Below are 22010 nucleotides of genomic sequence, written 5' to 3'. Positions count from 1 at the left end.
GGACACCACAGAATTCGCAGAGGCGATTGCTGAGATGTACGAGACATCCCCAGACACAAAGACTGTGCTACACAAGACCGTCGTGGAAGTCGCCTCGAAACACGCCAAGGAGCTCTACACCAGCGATGCGGGCCAAAGATTCAGGGAGGTTGCCAGCGAGACGCCAAAGTTCATGTCCGAGTTATTTAGTACTCTGGTTATCAAGCAGGATCTCGCTGGAAATGACGAGGCTCGTTATGCGTGCTTGGACTGTCAGAGGACGATTGTGATGGAGAAGATGGAGGGAAATCGCCGGTACCGCTGTTCTATCCGGGGTGTTCTTCGAATAGTTATGCGGGGAGGATGGGGCAGGAGTGGAAGATGCTACAAGATTGCACGACTGGAAGGAAGGGATAGAGATGCTTGTTGTGGGGGCAATCCCAAAGAAAGAATCTTGAATACGCACGTTCTTTTGAGTGAGAAAACACGAATACCTAGCTTCGATCGTCTTCACAGATGGCAGAATCAATTGATGTTATTGGTGTTGGCCGGAAGACGATGTTGATGGACTGTGGAAAAGGAGGTTGACGCCAAGATCCAAAGCTTGGACCAGTCGAGAGCTTTTCGCTGCATCTCGCGACTCGTCTCCAATCCGTCTTCCATCTCTACACATCACCTCCGCAATGCCTCCTCGAATACAACCCCATCGTGTGCAAATACCCTCATCAGTACAATGCTTTCGCACGAGGCCTACCGAACTTGTCTGCGAGCAGACTCGCCAATACCGCCATCTCACCAAACCCCCATATGTCAACCCCAAAATGAAGCGCCTGCGGCGTGACATGCAAGCATGGCTCAATGGACCGGGCAAAGTATTCCGCGAGCCACTACCGGGCAGCACCAACTACATGGCTGCGTATGATAAGCAGGGCAAGCTCATACGAACAAAGCGACAAAATCAGGGAGAGGAAGATGTCGAAGAAGACGCGGTGCCTTTGGAAAAGGAGCCCGAGATCCGGAAACAAGAAGAGGAAGATGGACTGGACGAGCAGGAGATGCAGGCACGATACGAACAGCGCGAGTTCGTGCGGCAACGGAAAGCCGAGCGAGACGCACGTGGTGGGCTGCCGCGAGAGAGGCCCTTCGATCTGAGGCCGTATCCTCTCAATCAAAACTTTCGGTCACAGCCTGTGCTGAGCGAAGACTTGAGAGAGGTCATCTATCAGCAGGTGGCTGTCAATGGTGTCGATGTGTCTACTGTCAGCGCGGCTTTCAGCGTTGATACCAGACGGGTTGCTGCTGTGGTTCGACTGAAGACCATTGAGAAGAAATGGATTGAAGAGGTGAGTCGAACAAGACCTTCCCGTAACCCCTTCTTCAATGATGATTCCATTCAAAATCGATTAGTCTTTAAGACAACTACATGGTTACACAATTTAGCTTTGCGAGCCTCTCTGATATGCAGAACACATTCACAATACCGTCAGCAAAGATTGTTTTCATACAGATGCTGACCTTCTAAACAGAACAAGCCACTCGCAAAACCGTATCAGGACGCGGTAATGGCGATGCTCCCACAAACGCCTTATCGGCCTAATATCCCAGGCAAGATGGTTCCCCATGAGACCATCAACGACCTGCCTGTCCACCCAAAGACACGGCAGCAAATCTTTTACCCGGTCTCAGAATCGAGGCAGTTCACACGAGAGGATGCGGCAAAAGCATTTGATGAGACTCTTCTTCCCGCTGATGAGAGAATCGCTCACCCTGAGCTCATTGCCATTGAGAAAGATACCATTGCTGGCCTCAGCCGGGAAGAGCGTTTCAAAAGACAACAAGAGCGTGACAGAGTAGCTGCCGAGGCCAAGGCAGAACAGGAAGAGAAGCGACGAAGGTGGGAAGAGAAGACTCAGCGAGTTGTGCCTGGTCGACGATGGGACTTCAAGTTCCAAGACTTCAGTGCTGAGAAGGTCGGCAAAACTGGAAGGGCCCGTAATGCGATCGGTGTGCGGTATGGCATGCCGCATGAGGACCGCAAGAGAGGCATGGTCAAGATTCCAACGAGCGTGGAGTGAAGGAAATGCAGATACCATTCTGCTGAAGACATGCCAAATAGGCTGTCGTGTATAGCATTGTACATTATATCAATCATTAGTTGAAAGCCGGCATCGATCATATGTTCCTGCTTTTTGCCTCACATTGTGCATTTTCTCTTGCAGCTCGGTCCGCCAATCCCCAGCACCCCACTTCACCCTCTCCCACCGACAGTACAGGTTCAACTTCTTTCCTACTCTACTCGACCACACACTCGCTTCTATGCTAACCACACAATAACACGCACCATGGCGTCAATCCTCTTCTGGCTCCTCACAGCCACCACCGTCATCACCCTCACCGTGCACCTCCTCCTCTTCCTCGCCCGCGCCCTTCACGCACCCGCCCTCGAATTCTACGGCCGCTCAATCGCCTCCTTCGCCGCCCTCTTCATATGCGCAACCTACGGCACCATCGCCTCGGCATGTCTCAACGTAGTCGGGTACGGCGGGCTCGGGCAATGGACGACCGCGCGGAGCTTCAAGTGGATCATGCTGCTCTTCACAGGCGTGTGGTTTGAGATTGAGGACGAGAAGGACTGGTTGAATACTACAAGGCCGGCGGTTTTCGTGGGCAATCACCAGACGGAGTTGGATGTGTTGTTTTTGGGACATATGTTTCCTAAGTATTGCAGTGTGACGGCGAAGAAGAGTTTGAAGTTTGTGCCGTTTTTGGGGTGGTTTAGTATGTATGAAACGTTTCTTTTGAAGGTTCCTGTTGTGTACGGGGAGAGAAAATGAGGGGCTGACGACTGGGACAGTGGCACTTAGCAAAACCGTCTTCATCGAACGCTCTTCCCGCGAGCAGGCCGTCGCAGCCTTCGCCAAAGCCGCCGAGCAGATGCACTCGGCCAAGCAATCCGTCTACATCTTCCCTGAAGGTACTCGCAGCTACTACGATCACCCGGACATGCTGCAATTCAAGAAGGGCGCCTTCCATCTGGCCATTCAAGCTCAAGTGCCCATCGTACCGATTGTCGTTGCGAACTACTCGAATGTGCTCAACATCAAAAAGAAGCTATTCAGGCCTGGTGTCATTCCCGTCAAGGTGCTCGAGCCGATTTCGACGAAGGGCAATACCAAAGAGGATGTTGATGCTTTACTGGAAGAGACCAGGACGAAGATGGTTCGGACGTTGAAGGAGATTACTGTGAAAGCGCGAGCAGATGGCATTGCTCTGAAAGAGGAAGAAACCAGCGGCAAGATGGCGAACGGGGTCAGCAGTGGTGTTGACACTGCAAAGGCGTGAACGACGATTGCAGATTGTGTTCATGGGCACAGACGAGGAGGAGCTGGCTGAAACTTGGACAGCTGAAGCTGGCAATTCCAAGAAGTCAATGAAGAAGAACGACCGGAAAAGATGAGATGACGCATACATTTGCGATTGATCTTGCAGCAAGATACCCTTTGAGCATATGAAGGCGTTTGGGACAACGCGTGGAACACCTGGGACGGGTCCCACGACAAGGCTGTGCGGTTTCATCAGCCAAGCTTTGACATGTGAAAAATGCCTTGCTTCAGATCTCAACGACACCTGAAAAGAACGAGTTCAACACTCAGGAAAAAATATACTATTTCTGACCGCTCTCAGGATCGCGTGACGTCAGCGGCTCTGGGAGCTGTGCCTCTCCAATTGCTCCCTTGCAATAATGGCCTCCTTCTGAACCAAGAGAAACTTGTCCGACTCGTGTATCTTGGTAAGTGCGCAACAGACGTTCATGCAAGTCAGCCGCTTCTACTTCAATTCCATCCTCCATTCCTCTAGCGTCACCTTCCCTCATAGGCTCCGATGGCCTCCTCTAACAGGGACTCCACCGCCTCTTTCTCCCATCTCTCGAATCGGGCCTCGACGACTTCTACCCTGAGCAAGAAAGGTGAGAGGAAAGTGATCCTCATCACTGGCGCTACAGGAGGTGAGCAAGTCTTCCAAATCCCTCCAACAGCCACCTAACTAACAACTCCCCCAAGGCATCGGCCGCGCCACCGCAGTCACCTTCGCCCGCACAGGCAAATACGACCTCGCCCTGCACTACAACACAGCGAGCGAAGAAGCCCGCCACAAACTCCTGCACGCCATCAACGACGTCGTCTCGGCCGTCATCGACGTCGCCCTCTTCCAAGCGGACCTCTCCTCCTACGACGGCGTGCGCCGCCTGCACCGCGAAGTCTCGGAGCAGTTCAACGGCGTCGACGTTCTCTTCTCGAACGCCGGTTCCAGTGGCGGCGTCACCGGTATTGCGAGTTTGGGCGAGGTGGATATTGAGGTTTTCGAGCGGACCTGGAGGGTCAACACCGGCGGGAGCATTCTGCTCGCGCAGTTGTGTTTGCCGTTTATGGAGCAGCAGGGTTGGGGGAGGATTGTTTTTAATTCGAGCGTGGCGGCGCTCACGGGCGGTGTGGTCGGACCGCATTATGCTAGTAGTAAGAGTGCTTTGCATGGGTTTGTGCATTGGTGAGTTTTTCGTTTCTCGTTTTTCTTGATCGGAGTTCGAAAGCTGATTCTGATGGTGTAGGTTGGGGATGAATGTCGCGAAGAAGGGCGTTACAGTCAATGCTGTAGCTCCTGCGTTGATTACGGATACGAATATGTTGCCTAGGGATGAAGGGAGTGAGAAGAACAAGACTTTGACTGATCGTAAGTTCATCTCCGCTTGATTTCACTCGACGGGCTCTCGCAAGGCTGCATTCGAATGAGCGAGCTCAAGAATGACCGAATTCTAATCTGAATTGTTTTCACAGGAATACCCGTCGGTAGACTTGGACAGCCGGAGGAAATCGCAGAGACTGTCTTATGGCTGGCGAATGTTGGCTATGTGACGAGGAAAATTATAGGCATGGATGGGGGGTCTTATCCTTTCTAAGAACACTAGACCTTTACAAGTCCTTGAAGCGGTGTCCGGGTTGTTTGTTTTTGATCTTTATTTTTATTCAACTATGCAAAAACCTCTCGAAGCCAAAATTATAGCCAAAAAGAAATGTGAAAACGCCCTTTGATCTTTTTTTTTCACGGGGCATGAAACGACAGTATTCTATCAGAGACCAACAAAATGATTGAATCGATTCAATAAAGAGAATCGATGAAGGCAAGAAAAAAAAGCCAAAAGGAAGGTAGGAAGTAGGTCTCATGAAGAGCAACTTGATGAACCTGACCTGTCGGGATTGTTAGACACTGATCGAACTCTTGATGGATCTTTGTTCAACATACCCGATTTGAACGGATGACCTTCTGGAAACTCCATGAATTAACTGGAATCAGACGCGCTACCGCTGCGCCACAGCTGTTGAGACCTCGTTAGCAAGGAGGTTCTTGGTGCTCCGACTTAAGTGGAGCTGTGACTTACGTCCAAGATTGGATGCGGTGTGATTGGTCATGTGATTTTTGGTTTGGTTTATGTAGCTCAAACTTTTATTGGCCGAGAGAAGCGCCGAAGGTCGAGTCGGAATTGCAAGGACATTGAGTGTTGTGGCAGGGAACTTTTGAATGATGGTTTCGTGGGTATATGTGAGATTTGAGAGTAGTTTTGAGAGATATAACGACAAGAGCAGGTATAGAAAATGATTCGCAGTCGCTCAAGGGCGCAGATGTGCGTTTGATGGCATGGTATATATTCGAGTAAGGGAAAAGTCTGTTGCAAGATCAATTCAGGTAGAGAGCATGGGTGGGCAACTCGGTATTTGAGATGCTAATGCTCGATCTTGACACCAGTTTGAGGCAGCGTGACATTCATCGACCGCTCGGCAACTTCTGCAGGTCGTCAACAATGATCGATATTACGACGGCGCTGCGATGGATCCTGAGGTCCTGGTGACGATAGCTGTGTCGAGTTGCTACCATAGAAGGTGGCGGCGGCTCCAGGAAGTCATTGTATGTCGCCAGCGCTGGGTCCAACACTGGCTATTGGGGCATTCAGAAGGCGTTTCCTGGTCATCATTGACAGGAATTCCCATAGCTGCAACTCTTTGGACGGTGCAGAAGTCCTTCGCCTCATTCGTTGCTGCGCTATCCTCCGAATTCGTCGAGGTTGCCTTCGAGTTGTGATCTCTTCCGCCAGTTGGCAGATGTGTCATCAGAGACTTTGGAGTATGGATATTGAGATATGAGACTGCTGCTCAATAAACATCAACCTGCTTCTCCATCTTCGTCCGCCGCCGCCATTCGTTCCGTATCCGCCTCGCTTCCTTCTCACTGACCCACCCATCCGGACGCTCTCCGTTCTGCCAGCCAGGCTCCAGTCTCCTTCTCCGTCTTCGACTGGGCGCAGAACTTGATCGACGATCTTTTCCATCAGAACTCTCCGGCCTTATCAAACCAGCGTCGACAAGCAAAAGCTCGAATTCAGGCCCAAGTGGAAATTCTGAAACTCTCGACGAATGATCGCAACATGGTGACATCTTCAAGGGGATCAGCCACTCGTGCACTTTGTACCCGAAGACCGCCGTAAAGTTTCGATAGCCGCTGCCCAGATTCCATGGGTTCAGGCCAGGTGGTGTATGAAGAATAGCAAAAGTCCGTCGCTCTGGAGCTGGAAGTGGAGGGCGATCAATGGGGAGGTGCAGTGGATAAGTGATTGTGGCCTTCCAGATTTTAGACCTCGCCGGAGAATGAGAGCTTGGTGGCTGTGGTCGTTTTGGTGGACGCGGTTGACGAGTAAAGTAGTTGACGTGCGATGGGTCATCGAGCTCGGAAGTGAGTGGCCGCTCGCTGTCATTGTCGTCTCCTGGAGAGAGCTTGGCTGGTGGTGGAGGCGCTAGAGGATCCTTTTGTAGTTCTGGGGGCAATATGACCGCCAGATACAACCTCCTGCTGACCCCTTCGATGGTGGTTGTGTTCTGGAACACCATATGCAGACTGTTGATAACCATTCCCGTCGTGAAAAGAAGGAAGAACCCAGCAAGGGCCAGTACCACGAAGAAGTGCACGGAATGCGAGTACTTGGAAATGAAGTACCCGAACACAACCGTCAGGTAGCACGTCAAGATCATCGTATAGAACAGGAACTGGACGAAGAACTTGAAGCCTCGTTCCCCAACCACACCCCCAACCCACGGACAGAAGTGGTCCATCTTCCTGGTACATCGTGCCACATCCTGGCTGTGGTGGGTCCGGTCCGGCTTCCAGTTCTTGCAGTACTCACAGTATATCGGCATGCCATTCGGATCGCAAACGAAGACATCTCGGGTCCAGAATTGCTCAATGCCAGGCGCAGGCTCACTGAGCCGGCGTTCTTCCTCCGGGCCTCGTGGGATATAGCCTGGGTCTCTCAAGACCACCAGGAGTAACCGTAGCCATGTGGCTGCCACTGGAATAAGAAGTACAAAATAAACAATGGGTATCGCAATGCCAGCTGATATCCGTCTAGGGATGTCGTCTCGCGGAGGATTGATAAGATAGTTGATGCTGAGAGGATCGACGACTGCCCAACTGGAGTAGACCACGATGGCGACCAAGAATGCCGGGATGAAGCGAGCCGTCCAGATGCTGGCCTTGACGGAGGCGTTGCTGCGAGGGCTCATGGCCGCGACCGCGATGGCCGGCGGCCTGGTGGAAGATGTTGATGCGGAGGTCAGCACATTGTTGCTGGCTGGCAGATGCTGCTTTCAAGTCTTCCCGGCCTTCCTGCACCGTTCGTTTGGTGGCGGGTACGCCAACGGCCAGTCGCAGCTCATCCTTGCAAGCGCCGCGATGTGCCGAAAGCTTATTCAACGACTTCACTCACTGTAACTCTGTTGGCTTCAATACCACAACTGCAATGATTTAAAATTTCAGACATGGGCAAGACAAGAAAGAAGGAACTCGACAGAAATTCATAAGTCCGCGCTGCTCAATTCAGTGAAGGATCTTTACCATGTCCTTACAACCATTTACGATCGACTACAGCGGTCAAACATGCCATCTCGCAAGTCCTTCACATTAAATTTCACAAAGACTCTAGATGGTTTCCACATACTCGCCATCGCATACGGTACGCACTGATATGAATTTCAGAAACGCATACCAGATGTCTCCGCCAGAACAGCTTCTGCCGAGATGCACAATATCTTCAGTGAGACACTGCGACACAGTCTCAATGCTCATCATGAAACCGCGTAGTATCTCAGGTGCCTCGAGACAACCTACACTCACCGACTCAAGATGTAGCAGATCATATATAAACAGAAGTCTGGGCAGGTAAGAGCAGCCATTCAGCGCTAAGCTTTCCACATACCACGAACTTCGACAGCACATCACACGCAGCCGCGAACAGACCATCGTCCTTCAGCTTCCTCTTGTTCACTACAAAGCGCCTCTGTAGTTCTTTGCCATCCTTTCACATACAATTCACGCCAATGGAGAGCCCTCAGAGCCCGGATCACCAGCCATTCTTTAGGGATGGCATAGAGTCTCCGCCCACATCTTCCAGCTTCTACTCCGGCTCACCAGCGACATCTTCCATCACAGAAGAGTCAAGCTCAAACACGGACTTCTCAATCCAACGTGTGCACGACAACCACGAACTCAAAAGCTCCTCCAACCTCGAAACCATCATCAACGACACCACAACCCTAAGCAACGAGCATCACGCCCACGCAGAAGAACTCAAGAAGGAAAACACCGCCCTTCGATCCCAGATCCCAGATCTCCTCGACGCCAAGCAAAAGCACGAGGAGCGAGAATCTTCGCTGGAAGACCAACTCTACGAACTCAGATTAGACCAGGTCTTCTGGATCGATCGGCACGAGCGCAGAATCCTGGAGTTACTCCAGTGCCGTGAGCGTCTGCAAGAGCGGTCGCAGGAATATGTAGATTTGATGGCTGAGCACGGGGAGTCTGCTGCAGAAACAGCGACTACTGAGAGGCGGCTCCGCAGGTCGTGCGTTGAGAAGCAAGCTGAGATTACGCGCTTGCGGTTGGAAGGGGAGGGGTTTCGTCAAAAAACGCCCGCCTGAGGAGTGTACTCAGAGAAGCCGATGTGATTGATTGTGTACTGCTTCTGATGCTTTTCCTCTCGATCTGTTGGAATTGCAGCTAGAGCCGGAATGGTTGGGCAACATGTAACCCAACTGTGCGAATACTCTCATTAATCTGCTCGGGGCGTGGCAGCGGTGACAGTCAGGTGTACGTTTCAGTTGAGAAGAACAAGAGCACGGATTGTCGACTGAACGCCATTGGGTGGGGGTGTGGAGGCATTGTCGATATGTCAAGTATGTTTAGCCTTGATGTTCTTTTATCAAACAGTCTCAAACACCAACGACACCCCATCATCTCCCGCCGTTACAACCCTCTTCCCCCCACCACCCTGCACAAACCCAAGAATTCCGCCTCCCTCGCCACCACCCCTATGCCCTCTCCACTCACCAAGCAGACCCTGTGCAGCTGCAGCAGTACCGCCTCTGACATCCCACCTCCTTACAACACCATCATTCCCACACGACGTGAGCGTGTGTGCTCGCTCATTCGCAGTCCCAAGTGGAGTCTTGACGAACTCGACCTTGATCACCGCTTCCTCCTCGTGAGCTTCTCGGATATGCCGCCGTACGGCAAAGTTATGTGCTGCATCGAAGAGGGCTATTGAGCCATCCACAGATCCTGCGGCGAGGAGTGTGAGGGGCGGTTGGGAGAAGTCTAGAGTCTCGACACCGTCGCTTTGGGCTTGGAGACTGGCGAGGATCTGGCTTGCTTGGCCGGCTGATGCTGGTGCTGAAGAGTTTGTCGGTTTGGGACCGCCGGCCTGCTTTGCACCACCGGCTTTTGACTTCGCTCCTGCGCCTTTGGCGCCTGCTGTGCTGTTTGCGGGTACTGAGAGACGTGGGAGTCCGACGACGCGGATGTGGCCTTCTGCACCTCCCACGGCAACGATGCCGCCGCCGGGTGAGACTGCAGCGCTGTATAGACCTCCGTCGACTCTGAACCTCTCGTCCTCGCCTGTCAATCCAATGACTGCTTGCCCACCATTCGGATCCGTCACGCCCGCTGCGGCTGCGTCGCCAAAGACATCCCACACGTATAAGCTGCTGTCCTCCGCCACTGTCGCAAGAAGCTTGCCATCCGGAGTCCAAGCACCAGCTGTACAAGCCGCCTGATGAAGGAAGAATGTCTGAACAATGGTGAGCGGCGTCGAGGGATCCGAGGCGTTGATAGTGTACACCCAAACAGATCCATCATTGGCACCAAAAGCAATCGTGTTCGGGTACGCAGCGTTCGGGCAAGGCAGCATCCAATTGATCTCCTCGACCTCCTTCGCCGAACCCACCAATCGTGAAGGCGCGGAATCTGTAGGTGTGGTGTAGACATTCAACTTCCCAGCAAGCGTCGCAGTAGCAACATATTCCCCCTTCGGCAGCGTAAAGCAAATCGCATTGACACTCTCATCCTGCTCTTCCAACCTCGCAATCACCTCTTGTCCCTTCCTCTCCCGTGGTTGTGGGTCCGCCTCATAGCTCGCCGGTAGCACAGGTCCCTCCGGTGGTGTTGTATCCCAAATATACGCGATATCGTCTCCGCCTCCTGTTACGACGATCTCGGGTCGCGTGGGGTGTTGCGCTATGCAGAATATGCTGTCTTTGTGGACGTCGAAGTGTGCGGCGCTGTCGTTTTGTAGTTGGATCTCTTCGACTGTGGTGTCGCCTTCGTCGCCGGAGTCCATGGCAGCATCTTCGCCTTCTTCGACGATTTCTTCCGCCTCGTCTGGATCGAGCATGGCTTCATCTTCGCGGTGCTCTTCTTGCTGCGGGGGGCCTTGGTCCGCCATGTTGAGTCGGAGGGTTGCGGCGGGCTTTTTCAAGTTGGCGATGCTGTTTCAGAGGGTTCGGTTGACGAGCGGGCGAAATAAGTAGTTGGCCACGGCTTATAAATTCAGAATCGCGAAGCCCAGAGAATTCGAAGGTTTGACGTTTCGCGGTATCGATATCGGTAAAGCCGGCCGAGCCCTAATCAGATTTTGATCAAACATTCAAGAGCGAAGAACGACGCAGATGATGGGGATGTTGGAAAGGTCGAATACATTGGCGCAGCCGGCCTACGCAATACTAGCTACAGTCCCCAACCGCTCCGAACGTATCGTACAAGCCATGTCGTCGCTAATCCGTGGCAAAATCAAGTCATCTGCGACCCGATGTGAATTCGTGACCCCTGAGTCAAAGAGCGATGCACAGCCTCCGGCATGCTCTCTTTCAGACAGTGCTACTGCCCTCCAAGCATAGCACTGATACCCTCCTCATCGACACCTCCAACACCTGCACCAAAGATCTCATCATCGACGTTGTGGCTCAGCTTTCTCCTTTTCAGGCGCGGGTCTCCTGGGTTGCCTCGTGATGAAGATGAAGGAATCTCACCTGAAGCCTGCCGTATCTGACCTTGGCCGGACATCAGAGTCTTGAGAAAGTCTTCGGCACTAGCCTGAGCGCTCGCATCGGGCATGGCAGGCGGTGGGACGAATGCTGGTGGAGGTTCGTTCTGGCTTGGCGGTTGTTCTTGCATGTAGTCGGCGCCTGTAGTGCTCGAGTACGCCCCATCTGCAAACGTGCCGTCTCCGATAAGACCGTCATCTCCAGTGATAGGAGGCTCTCCTTGAGGTGGTGGGGTGAATTCTTCGACGTCCGGTGGTGGCGGCGTGAAGCCTTCAGTCTCGGGGCGTGGTGGCTCCGACATGCCATTCGGAGTTCCATTTGATGGAGGAGCATCTGCGCCTCGCATGATACTGTCCTCTACCTCTCTGATCGTCGTCTCCATGCTGTCAATCTTCGACCGAAGCTCCAATGCCGTTGTTCGCTCCTCAGCCGCCTTCGCGCGGTGGCTCTCCACAAGCTTCTCCAATCCTGCAATCAATTCATTTCGTGCTCTGATGCTTGCTTCTACAGCACCCTCCGCCGCCATCAGGTCCTTCACCAGACCTCTTAGCTTCGCCGCTCTCACAGGTGCTGAGGGGACTGGTGTATTCGGGTCGGTCATCTTCGCGTACTCGCCGTTCGCCGTGTTCACTGGGGTCTTGCTCGCCAGCTCAGCTTTACTCAAAGCCAGCTGACTCTTGTTCAGAGCTTCAAGTTCTGGAGCGACGCCTGCGCCACTGCCACCAAAGAGGCTGCCTCCTAGTCTTCCACCTCCTCCACCCAGACTCTTTCCTCCCTTTTGCTTGTCGATCTCGTCGAGTTGCTTCTCGATGTTCGATTGGATCTGCGGGTCGAAGATGCGTCTCTCGCGCCATACTTCAATGACCCTCCGGAGCTTTCCTTGAACATCCGGGCTGGCACCCTTGTAGGCGAGGGAGGTAGCTTCTGCGATAATCGGTTCGAACGCGACCAAGAAGTCGGTTTTCGAGCGGGCACGCGACTGTTGCACAACTTCGTTGGCGAGGTAGACGAGGTTGAGTCGCTTGGAAGTGCTTGGGCTCTCCTGGAGACGATTGAGCCAGAGTGAAGCGGTACGGTCGGCGTGACGGCGGTGGAACATGATCCATTGAGCGACAGTCACGATGCTGTCCTGAGTCTCATTCAGGGCAGCCAGCTTGGCCTTGACAGCATCATCGGAGTAAGCCATGATGTGTGGAGGCGTCGAATGTGATCAAGGCTTATACACTCGCTCAGCGACTTTCTACTTCACTCCGACTCTCATTCAGCGTGAAGTGTAGTGAAGTGGTTCAAGTTGCGTGGAGGAAGAGCAAAGTTGGAGATGTCGTGTCGCGCACGAGCTTGACTTGCGCCGGAAGTTGCCGACGGAGCTGGGGAGGCATCTCGCATTGAGACACACATGCCGGCCCAACCATCAATCAACCCTCACATTCACCACCAACCACTCCACCCTCAAACGCCACGCATTCCCTCGACGAACTCATCACGTCACACTCTATATCGAGGATTTCACCACAGCGGAAGCAGGCCAGGTGCATCAACAGTGGGAAAGGAGCAAGCTGTCAATAGGCATCAGCAGCAATGGCAGACCGATTCCCATCGTTGGACGAGTTTGATGCTGGTACAATGATACTCAATGCAGTCTTATAGGTATACATCACTAACTCTCTTCAGGCCAAACCGAAGCAAAGGGCGATGCGACTCTAGACAACCTCGATTCAGCAGACACCTCCGATTTCCTGGCTCGTGAGCGCGCGGCTCTGGGAGAGGATGCCGATCAATTCACGACCGCTGAGGACAAGACCGCAACCGTTGCTGATGCAGGTGACGATGACCTGCTGGGAGGAAGTGGTCCTACAAATGGCGATGCTGTTGGAGGTGACATGATGGGCGACTTTGAGTCGTCATTCCCTGCCGTTGATACGTCCAACGAAGCCGTCGCGCCTGGAGGAAGCATCACTGGCTCGACTATGCCTTACCGCGCACCTCAGACCTCCGAATACCAAGAATACGAGGACGAGCCGGAAGTGTTGCGGGAATGGCGCGAACGTCGAGACCTGCAGATCCAGCACCGTGACGAGGTTTCGGCGTCGAAGAAGGCAGAGACGGTCAAGGCGGCACAGCAGGCAATTGACGAGTTCTACGAGAACTACAACAACAAGAAGGACAAGCAGATCGCACAAACACGAAAGGAAGCTGAGGAGTTCTTGAAGAACCGGGAAGACACTACTGCGGGTGGTACCAGCTGGGAACGCATTGCCAAGCTCGTAGATCTCAGCGGCAAGGGCACGACTGGTGGTGCTGCTGGTAGTGGAAAGGCCAAGATGAGGGAGCTGCTGATCAGCTTGCGGAAAGACGAGAAGGCCCCAGGCGCCACCGGCTATTAAACGCACGGGATCTACGAAATGCAAAAGTGTGGATGGTATGTCAAGCACGAGCGGGTTCGGCAGTCTGGTAGTTGAGCCGGGTGGCTCAGGCTCAGGGGAGTTCGGGCGTATCAAGCGCTGGACGTTCGCTGTGGCAGCTTCACGGCAGGTTAGGATAGAGAACCTTGTAACATACACTTTTAACCCCCAGACGAGCGCACAGCCATTTCTCGCCCATTGTCTTCCTCTATAATCATGCCAGCATGTGATATTTGTGATATGGTTGTCAATCAAGCTTTCGGTATCGGCGCGCTAGCTCGGTCGACCTCGCAGCTCAGAGATCGGACTACAACCGCGGAGGTCCTTTGGCCTTTGACCGCGAGAAAGCAGTACCACACTCCAACCGCTACGACATCGACCAGACCTTACCCCAATACGTTCGCCAAACCGACATCCCACCATTGACGTCTCGCTCGAACATACGGATTCAATCCCGCATTCGCCTCGGCCGTTCACTGCTTGTTGTTCACCGCGTCATCGACTACACCATGTCGAAGGCTGGTTGCCAGCGATAGTAGAGGGGCAGTAATATAAAAGTGCTGTTGGAGGCAGCAGGAGCTTGACAACAATGGCCATGCGCGGGCCGAATGTGTTTGCGCGCCGGGCGTGGGATAGCCTGGGTAATGGAGCGCTTTTCACGCATAGAATACCGAGCGCTCCTGTGCGAGGGTTCATACAACCGCTGTCAATTCCGAAACAGAGAAGTAGCCCATCTCAATGGACCGGCATAGGACAACAGCTCCGATGTTTGTCTACAACTCGAACCCCGATCCGCCCCACCACTGCTCTCGTGAGGCGGTCTATATCAGCCAATGCCCCTCAGCACCGCGTTCTGCAAACGACTACGTCCAACAGTGAGGCACAGAAGGCGCAGCTTGCAAAGGAACAAGGTGTTAAGGAGACATCATATCGAGATGAGGTCAAGAAGGCCAATGACCCAGCGGACGAAGAGGAAGACGAGTCCATGGCGTTTAGGAAGACAGAACGAGCGGCCCAAGCCTCGCAGGTCAACCTCAGTGCGAAGTTGTCGAGTCATGGCAAAGACGGTGAAGGCAAGACTGGAGGAACCGGCAAGGAGATTATGCGACTGTTGAGGATTGCGAGACCCGAGGCTCGTACTCTGGGCCTGGCCTTTGTATTCCTGCTCATCAGCAGCAGTATTACGATGACCGTGCCTTTCAGCATTGGAAAGATCTTAGATGCAGCTTCGCAAGAAGAGGGAACCCTGTTTGGTCTAAAGACTGAATACTTCTACATTGGACTGGCCACCCTTCTGGCGACTGGCGCGTGCGCGAACTACGGCCGCATTGTCCTGTTGAGGATCGTTGGCGAACGCATTGTGACGAAGCTTCGAAGCTCGCTTTTCAAGCGGACATTTGTCCAGAACGCCGAATTCTTCGACGCAAACCGTGTAGGAGATCTGATCAGCAGACTTGGAAGCGATACTATCATCGTCGGCAAAAGCATTACTCAAAACTTGTCGGACGGATTGAGATCACTGGTCTCCGCCACTGCAGGTCTGTCGCTGATGGCATATGTCAGTCTCAAACTGACTGGGATCTTGGCCATCGCCTTCCCGCCAGTCGCGATTGGTGCTTTCCTCTACGGTAGAGCAATCAGGGATCTCTCACGCCGTATTCAGAAGAACCTGGGTACTCTCACCAAGATCGCAGAAGAGCGCCTTGGAAACGTGCGAACAAGCCAGGCCTTCGCCGGAGAGCTGCAGGAAGTCCACCGCTACAACACTCAAGTTCGCAAGATCTTCTGGCTTGGGCGAAAGGAGGCTTTCATCTCGGCCACGTTCTTCTCGGCATCTGGATTCATGGGCAACATGACATTCCTTGGCCTGCTCTACGTGGGTGGCAGTATGGTCAAGTCTGGTGTCATCACCGTTGGCGATCTCACCACGTTCCTGATGTACACTGGATATGCTGGAAGCAGCTTGTTCGGTCTTTCAAGCTTCTACTCCGAGTTAATGAAGGGTGTTGGAGCCGCCAGCAGATTGTTCGAACTCCAAGATCGCGAGCCCACTATCTCTCCAACCAAGGGCGATATGGTCAAGAGCGCCCGTGGTATCATCGAATTCAAGGATGTGCAATTCGCATATCCCACAAGACCAGCGGTCAACATCTTCACAGACTTGACATTCAAGATTCCTCAGGGCAGCAATGTCGCTATCGTGGCGCCTTCAGGAGCTGGCAAGTCTACAGTGGCGAGTTTGCTAATGCGCTTCTACACCCCGACGAAAGGGACGATCACGATCGCCGGCAAAAATATCAATGACATGAATGCCAAGCAGCTGCGCCGCAAGATCGGATATGTTGGACAGGAGCCAGTGCTGTTTTCTGGAACGATTGCCGAGAACATTGCTTACGGTAAACCTTTGGCTTCGAGGAGCGAGATCGTTGCCGCAGCACGACAAGCGAATTGTCAGTTTATTAGTGATTTTGTGAGTCTTTCATATACACCATATTTGACAGGTGCTAACGATCATTTCAGCCTGACGGCCTTGAGACGTTTGCCGGCGCTCGTGGCACTCAACTCTCTGGGGGCCAGAAGCAGCGGATTGCCATTGCCCGTGCCTTGCTCAAGAACCCCGATATCTTGATCCTGGACGAAGCGACATCTGCGCTTGACGCTGAATCCGAGACACTTGTCAACCAAGCTCTACAGACTTTGCTCAGAGGCGACAACACTACGATCTCCATCGCGCATCGTCTCAGCACCATCCAACGCAGCGACAGCATCATCTGCATCGGCGCCGATGGCCGCGTCGCACAGACAGGAGCCTATAGTGACCTCATCAAGGACAAAGAAGGCGCATTCGCCAAGCTCATGGAATGGCAGCTGTCGGGAGGACAGCCCGAGACGGCAGCCTCACGACGCAAAGGACCAGACGAGGAGCATGAAGAATTGACGGAAGAAGAACGCATGCGCAAGAGGCTGGAGGAGCACGACCATAAGCATGGCCGCGAAAGTCAGCAGGACGACGATGGACGGAGCCCCGATTCCAGCCTGGAGGAAGAAACCCAATGGGAGGCCGTCAAAGTGAAGGACTCGAGGCAGGTCGCCGCCGAGACGGTTGTGGAGAAGACTGGTATGAGAGATGGGGGACCTGCCAGTCGGAAGGGGTATGGTGATTGATTCGATCGACTCCACACTTAGATGAAAGACTATGGCGCATGAAGTAGTATTAGACGCGGGACTAGACGTCGGCTTCGGCATGAGAAAAGGGGAGACGCGCGAGATTTCAACCATGCATTAACTCAGCTCAATGAGAAAAGGAACTTTTTGACGCGGATAGACTTCATCACAAGATCTCTCGTTCGTTTGCGAAGCCGCTTCCCTAGATGTCAGCCTGCTGCTCCAGTCTTCAGCGTGTGAAAAGTCGCTTAAACGACTTGCAGTGATCAGAGGAGAATGGGCGTGCAGACCAAGGATCATCTGTAGAATGCGAAGAACATCTTCCAAACGTTGAGAATTATTCTTCCTACCCAACACTATTCATCATTACAACAACGGAGATGAGTGCTCTGGTCGCTGACAACCACTTGCACACATACCCTCACTCCGATCTCTCTTCCATTCCCCTCGTAAGTCTTCCCTTTCTACTGTGCCAACCTAAATCGTCCCGACGCTCCTCACTCCACTCCACGGCAGCACTGCACTCGCCTTCCTCTCCTGCGTATACCTGCAATGCTTTAGCCTGAGAACGTTGACGTAACTTTAGAATCGCTTACCTAGACGCAAGACTCGCCCTCCTCTCCACGCTTTCCTCCTCCTCATACGTCGCATCCAACATAAAAGGACTATGCGCGCGGATCGTCTCCCCCTTGACCAAAAGAATCACGGGCACAATACTCAACACCAGTCCAATCAATCCGAGAAGCGTGGACGCCCAATGGAAACCTAGCGTGCGATACATAGCGGGCGTGGCGAAGGGCAGGAAGGCGCCTGTCACGTTGCGGCCCATAGACGCGGCGCTGAGGGCGGATGCGGCGTATTTCTCGTAGGCGTCCGCGAGGTAGTTCACGACGGCGAGGTAGATGCTATAGACTCCTATGCCGACGCAGGCGAGGCCGAGGGTGGGGACGATCCAGTGGAGGGAGGAGTAGGACGCCCAGCCGTACCAGATCATGCCGACGCCGAAGATGACGGAGCCGGGGACGGCGAAGTAGAGGCGGGCTTCGGGGATGGGTTTGCCCGGGCGTTCGAGGTTGCGTTTGGCGGAGTTTAGGTAGAGGTGGTCTTGGAGGGGGTTGATGAGGGTGGCGAGGACGGCGCCGACGCAGATGGCGAGCTGGATGAGGGAGATTTGGAAGGTGTTGAAGGCGTAGAGTTTGGCGAAGACGATGGCGACGCTGGACTGGAAGAGGAAGAGGATCCCCCAGGCGAAGCTGACCCAGATGGTGAAGGAGATGACGACGAATTCGGTCGCGAGCATCTTGGTCGGGCGCATGAAGGAGATTTTGAGGGCTTGCAGGATGCCCGGTTTGTTGATCTCGAAGCGCGCGTAAGCGTTGGGGTAGCCGTTCTTGCGCAGTTTGGCGGCACGTTTGGCGAGGATCACGTCGCCGCGGGTTTCTTTGAGGATGATCCAGAAGAAGGGGAGGAGGCCGGCGTCGACGATGAGTTGGATCCAGTATATCCAGCGCCAGTTTAGGCCGCTTTGGATGGCGCCGCCGATGAAGGGGCCGAGGGCGATGCCGACGACGCTGGTCATGCCGAAGATGGACATGGGGAGGCTGCGTTGTTTGTCGCCTTTCCAGATGTCTGTGATTGTGCCGCCGACGATGTTGATGGCGACTGAGCTGGCCCCTCCGCCGAAAAAACGTGTGACGAGGATCGTGGCGAAGTTGGGGGATAGGGCTGGGGGGATAGGGCTGAGGGGATGAGCCAGATGAGGAAGAATATGTATGAGACCTGGGAGGTGTGAGTTCGAGACTGAGATGTCGTGTGGCAGACTTACGAAGTATCCTGGCATACGTCCAGTGGTCTCGGTCAAAGGGACGAAGACTAGAGGGAAGATCGCAGCTCCCATATTCCAGGTCACCAAGGCGAATGAGAGGAATGGGAACGATTGATTGTCGACGTTCCATTCATCCATCATCTGGGCACTAGCCGCGCCGTAGGCACCTGCTGGGAGGCCGGTCAAGATAGATCTAAAAGACGCCAGTGAGCTACACCCTTGAGACTCTTGTGTATTCGCAAACCCACATAAAGCATGTTGTAAGGGTTGCAACCCATTTATACGTCGTAGACCAGTTGAATCTGGTCAACATCAGCATGCTGTCTTCACTCATCGACCTTCGACTGACGGGTTCTCGGGATCATCAGGTCCATCCCAGTCAACAAAGTCGATGTTGTCGTCCTCGCCTAGTCCAACTGAGGCATTCCTAGCAGCCTGTGAAGGATGTGGCTGGCCACCAGCAGCGTATGCAATGTGTCTTTCTTGATTGGGGGCGTGCTCTTGGTGATCAGCTGAGCTGGCCGTCTTGCTGATGTCGATTTCTGCTACTGAGGCGTTCCGAGCCATATTGATGGTTTCCTAATCGATGTCATGCAAAACGAAGTAATGATACAACGTTGCTTGGCGTTTCCACGAGCTTTAGAGAGAGAGGAAGACAGGAAAAGTCGAATCTGAGGAAAGCATCGCCGTTCATACTTGCCCCTTAAGACTACTTGCCGTTCGCATCTGCTGAGGTCGAGAAGGTGCTCGGGAGCTCGCGATTGCTTTGATATTTTGCTGAGTAGGTTGTCTCCTCACGCCGTGTCATCATGGAACTAGCCTTTGAGGAGAACCCTCAAGACTCGCATAAAAGCATGCTCGTGTGCACTATCCTTCTGTACTTTCGCTGTGGACAATGATGCTGTGTGGTCGAACTTCACGTTATTGACAAAGGGAGGGCTCGCCGTGCATGGGAACATAGTCATTCACCGTTGTTGGGGTCTGCGAGTCTTGTGCAGATGCTGTACGTGGCTAACTACATCCAGCTGGATTGCTGTAATTTAGTAGACATGCTGAAGCCGTTTTCGTTGATGCCGTGGTAGATCCAACGTTGTTGTCACGTTGTTGGTGAGCGCGTGACGTTGGGCAACACATGTCCTGATCATCGGGAGCGTTGGCTTGATTGAGCACGGGTCGCGGGCTTAATCAAAGCCAATCAAAAGCTTAATTAGCCCCGCGTTCTTGAGCCGCCGCCGCCAACTTTCGCCGCCGCCATGTGATTGTAAAGCAGCAGCTCTTAACTTTCTGCAACTCGACGATCCAACCACACACCCCATCAACATGGCCGACTCAAATGGCACCGGCCATACCAACGGGACATCGTCCGCGCCGACCAGCAAGTCAGGATGGGACGGCAAACTGCGTGTAAACAAGACAGCCACCCTCGCGAACCCAGAAGCCCTCAGCGATCCAGAATACTCAGATGAGGACGCGCCGCCTCCAGAACAGATCGAAGCAGACGAAGACTTGTTGGAAGGCGAGGACCCACAGACAGAGGTATAGAGCCCACCTAGTCAAAGGAAACATCTTGGCTGACACGTCACAGGAAATCGAACTCCTTCACTCCAGAATCACTTCCATTCCTGCCTTACACCTCGAACGATTCAAACGCCTGAAACGCATATGCCTTCGTCAGAACCAGATTCAAAAGATCGAACTGCCGGACACCTGCACATCCACACTCGAAGAACTGGAACTCTATGACAATCTCCTCAAACACATCGACGGGCTGGGAAAGTTTACAGAATTACGAATCCTCGACCTCAGCTACAACAAGCTCAAGCACATCAAGAGGCTATCAACGTTGAAGAAGCTGGATCACATCTTTTTCGTGCAAAACAGAATATCCAAGATCGAGGGGTTGGAGGAGTTGACTGAGCTGACATATCTCGAGCTTGGTGCAAACAAGATTCGAGAAATCGAGGGCATCGAGTCTTTGGTCAAGCTCGAACACCTATGGCTTGGTCAGAACAAAATCACAGAGCTGAAAGGACTTCACACCCTGAGCAATCTGCGGACACTGAGTATCCAGGCCAACCGACTGACATCGTTGGATGGGATCGAATCGATACCTCAGATCACAGAGCTTTACGTCAGCGATAATAAGATCACTTCTCTCGAACCTCTCAAGAACAACACAAAGTTGGAGATCCTTGATTTCCAGACGAATCCAATCAGCACGCTCGCCGGTCTGGAGGATTTGAAAGACTTAGAGAACTTGTGGGCATCGAACTGCGAAATCGACAGTTTCCAGGAGATCGAGCGTGCTCTCAAGGACAAGGAGAAGTTGGAGGAGGTGTATTTCGAAGGCAACCCAGTGCAGCGGCAAGGCCCTGTGCTGTATCGCAACAAGGTCCGACTGGCGCTGCCACAGATTACGAAGATTGATGCTGGTAAGTATTGCTTGGCCGATTGTCGAATTGTGTATTGACTGTGCACAGCATACGTGAAAGCGACTTGATAAGTTCATTTGATACCCGCAGGCCTTGGAAAAGGCACGGCGTTTGAGGTTTGTGGTAATCCTTGCACAGGGTGCAGGATCAAGGATCAACAAGGTATCCCGGCGTTGCAACGACATGTAAACAATACAGAAGAGACAAGAGGCATAAATCGAAGCTCAATTGATGAATCCGCCCCCGGGAACGTTGAGCCACCTTGAAGGATAGTTGACTCTTGTCACTTCGCCCTATCTGCCTCGGTTTCGCATCACCATCCATGCAGCACCGGTGGCATGCACAACAGACGAAACGATAGATACATCCGCGAGGTTTCGATATGTCATTCTACCGTGTCCGTAAGGCCTTCATATCTGCAGCTGGCTCCGCAAACGAATAGCCTGGAAAGCCGATTAGCAGAATCTTTTCCTCGTCCAGCCTCAAACGGTATTGAAAGGCGAATGCACAAGCTGTTGCCTACTAAATATCTCGCAGTCGTGTGGAAGCGGTGATGGTCGGACAGATAGGCGAAAGCAGGCCGTACGCTTGTCACTGATAAGAGTGCGTCGTTCGCGCTTCATATCGTCTTGGCAGCTGCACCGAACCCACTACCTTCCAAGTTAGGACAACATCATGCACTTCGCGCTTGTCTGCGGTGCCGGCCCGCGAACTTCGAGTGCGAGGACGGTGAAGGGACTGTTCGGACTGTACGCCTAGGGCGTAGCATTGTTGGCCGCAGTCTACG

The 22010-nt window shown here is 53.2% G+C and overlaps 11 protein-coding genes and 1 non-coding gene across 12 annotated transcripts; 7 read left to right on the top strand and 5 right to left on the bottom strand.

The window, feature by feature from the left end:
• Positions 1-662: 662 nt before the first annotated feature.
• M409DRAFT_68835 (uncharacterized protein) lies at positions 663-2054 on the top strand (the record flags this gene model as incomplete). Its single annotated transcript, XM_033818007.1, has 2 exons — positions 663-1322; positions 1506-2054. The coding sequence occupies 2 exons, from the start codon at positions 663-665 to the stop codon at positions 2052-2054; spliced, it is 1209 nt and encodes a 402-aa protein (XP_033663734.1).
• A 267-nt stretch (positions 2055-2321) lies between these two features.
• Positions 2322-3321, top strand: M409DRAFT_57903 (uncharacterized protein; the record flags this gene model as incomplete). Its single annotated transcript, XM_033813763.1, has 2 exons — positions 2322-2757; positions 2834-3321. The coding sequence occupies 2 exons, from the start codon at positions 2322-2324 to the stop codon at positions 3319-3321; spliced, it is 924 nt and encodes a 307-aa protein (XP_033663733.1).
• A 258-nt stretch (positions 3322-3579) lies between these two features.
• M409DRAFT_57902 (uncharacterized protein) lies at positions 3580-4933 on the top strand (the record flags this gene model as incomplete). The annotated part of the gene is made up of 4 exons (XM_033813762.1): positions 3580-3769; positions 4041-4524; positions 4586-4707; positions 4812-4933. The coding sequence occupies 4 exons, from the start codon at positions 3580-3582 to the stop codon at positions 4931-4933; spliced, it is 918 nt and encodes a 305-aa protein (XP_033663732.1).
• Positions 4934-5267: 334 nt separating this feature from the next.
• M409DRAFT_t55 lies at positions 5268-5354 on the bottom strand. Its single transcript has one exon. It is a non-coding gene; the product is annotated as a tRNA-Trp (tRNA).
• Positions 5355-6182: 828 nt separating this feature from the next.
• M409DRAFT_26698 (uncharacterized protein) lies at positions 6183-7586 on the bottom strand (the record flags this gene model as incomplete). The annotated part of the gene is made up of 1 exon (XM_033808225.1): positions 6183-7586. The coding sequence occupies one exon, from the start codon at positions 7584-7586 to the stop codon at positions 6183-6185; it is 1404 nt and encodes a 467-aa protein (XP_033663731.1).
• An 813-nt stretch (positions 7587-8399) lies between these two features.
• On the top strand, positions 8400-8999 carry M409DRAFT_57900 (uncharacterized protein; the record flags this gene model as incomplete). The annotated part of the gene is made up of 1 exon (XM_033813761.1): positions 8400-8999. One exon carries the CDS (start codon positions 8400-8402, stop codon positions 8997-8999), a length of 600 nt encoding a protein of 199 aa, XP_033663730.1.
• Positions 9000-9280: 281 nt separating this feature from the next.
• M409DRAFT_68832 (uncharacterized protein) lies at positions 9281-10801 on the bottom strand (the record flags this gene model as incomplete). The annotated part of the gene is made up of 1 exon (XM_033818006.1): positions 9281-10801. The coding sequence occupies one exon, from the start codon at positions 10799-10801 to the stop codon at positions 9281-9283; it is 1521 nt and encodes a 506-aa protein (XP_033663729.1).
• Positions 10802-11232: 431 nt separating this feature from the next.
• M409DRAFT_57898 (uncharacterized protein) lies at positions 11233-12585 on the bottom strand (the record flags this gene model as incomplete). Its single annotated transcript, XM_033813760.1, has 1 exon — positions 11233-12585. The coding sequence occupies one exon, from the start codon at positions 12583-12585 to the stop codon at positions 11233-11235; it is 1353 nt and encodes a 450-aa protein (XP_033663728.1).
• A 392-nt stretch (positions 12586-12977) lies between these two features.
• M409DRAFT_57897 (uncharacterized protein) lies at positions 12978-13783 on the top strand (the record flags this gene model as incomplete). Its single annotated transcript, XM_033813759.1, has 2 exons — positions 12978-13017; positions 13071-13783. The coding sequence occupies 2 exons, from the start codon at positions 12978-12980 to the stop codon at positions 13781-13783; spliced, it is 753 nt and encodes a 250-aa protein (XP_033663727.1).
• A 607-nt stretch (positions 13784-14390) lies between these two features.
• On the top strand, positions 14391-16966 carry M409DRAFT_57896 (uncharacterized protein; the record flags this gene model as incomplete). The annotated part of the gene is made up of 2 exons (XM_033813758.1): positions 14391-16271; positions 16322-16966. 2 exons carry the CDS (start codon positions 14391-14393, stop codon positions 16964-16966), a joined length of 2526 nt encoding a protein of 841 aa, XP_033663726.1.
• Positions 16967-17558: 592 nt separating this feature from the next.
• M409DRAFT_68829 (uncharacterized protein) lies at positions 17559-19358 on the bottom strand (the record flags this gene model as incomplete). Its single annotated transcript, XM_033818005.1, has 3 exons — positions 17559-18984; positions 19040-19093; positions 19141-19358. 3 exons carry the CDS (start codon positions 19356-19358, stop codon positions 17559-17561), a joined length of 1698 nt encoding a protein of 565 aa, XP_033663725.1.
• Positions 19359-20111: 753 nt separating this feature from the next.
• On the top strand, positions 20112-21291 carry M409DRAFT_68828 (uncharacterized protein; the record flags this gene model as incomplete). The annotated part of the gene is made up of 3 exons (XM_033818004.1): positions 20112-20327; positions 20377-21223; positions 21272-21291. The coding sequence occupies 3 exons, from the start codon at positions 20112-20114 to the stop codon at positions 21289-21291; spliced, it is 1083 nt and encodes a 360-aa protein (XP_033663724.1).
• Between the last annotated feature and the right edge of the window lie 719 nt (positions 21292-22010).

This window comes from Zasmidium cellare, assembly GCF_010093935.1.
Source record: "Zasmidium cellare ATCC 36951 unplaced genomic scaffold M409scaffold_33, whole genome shotgun sequence".
Classification (NCBI taxonomy): Eukaryota; Fungi; Ascomycota; class Dothideomycetes; order Mycosphaerellales; family Mycosphaerellaceae; genus Zasmidium; species Zasmidium cellare.
Note: the sequence above shows the minus strand (reverse complement) of the source record. Positions and strands in the feature narration are given on the sequence as shown.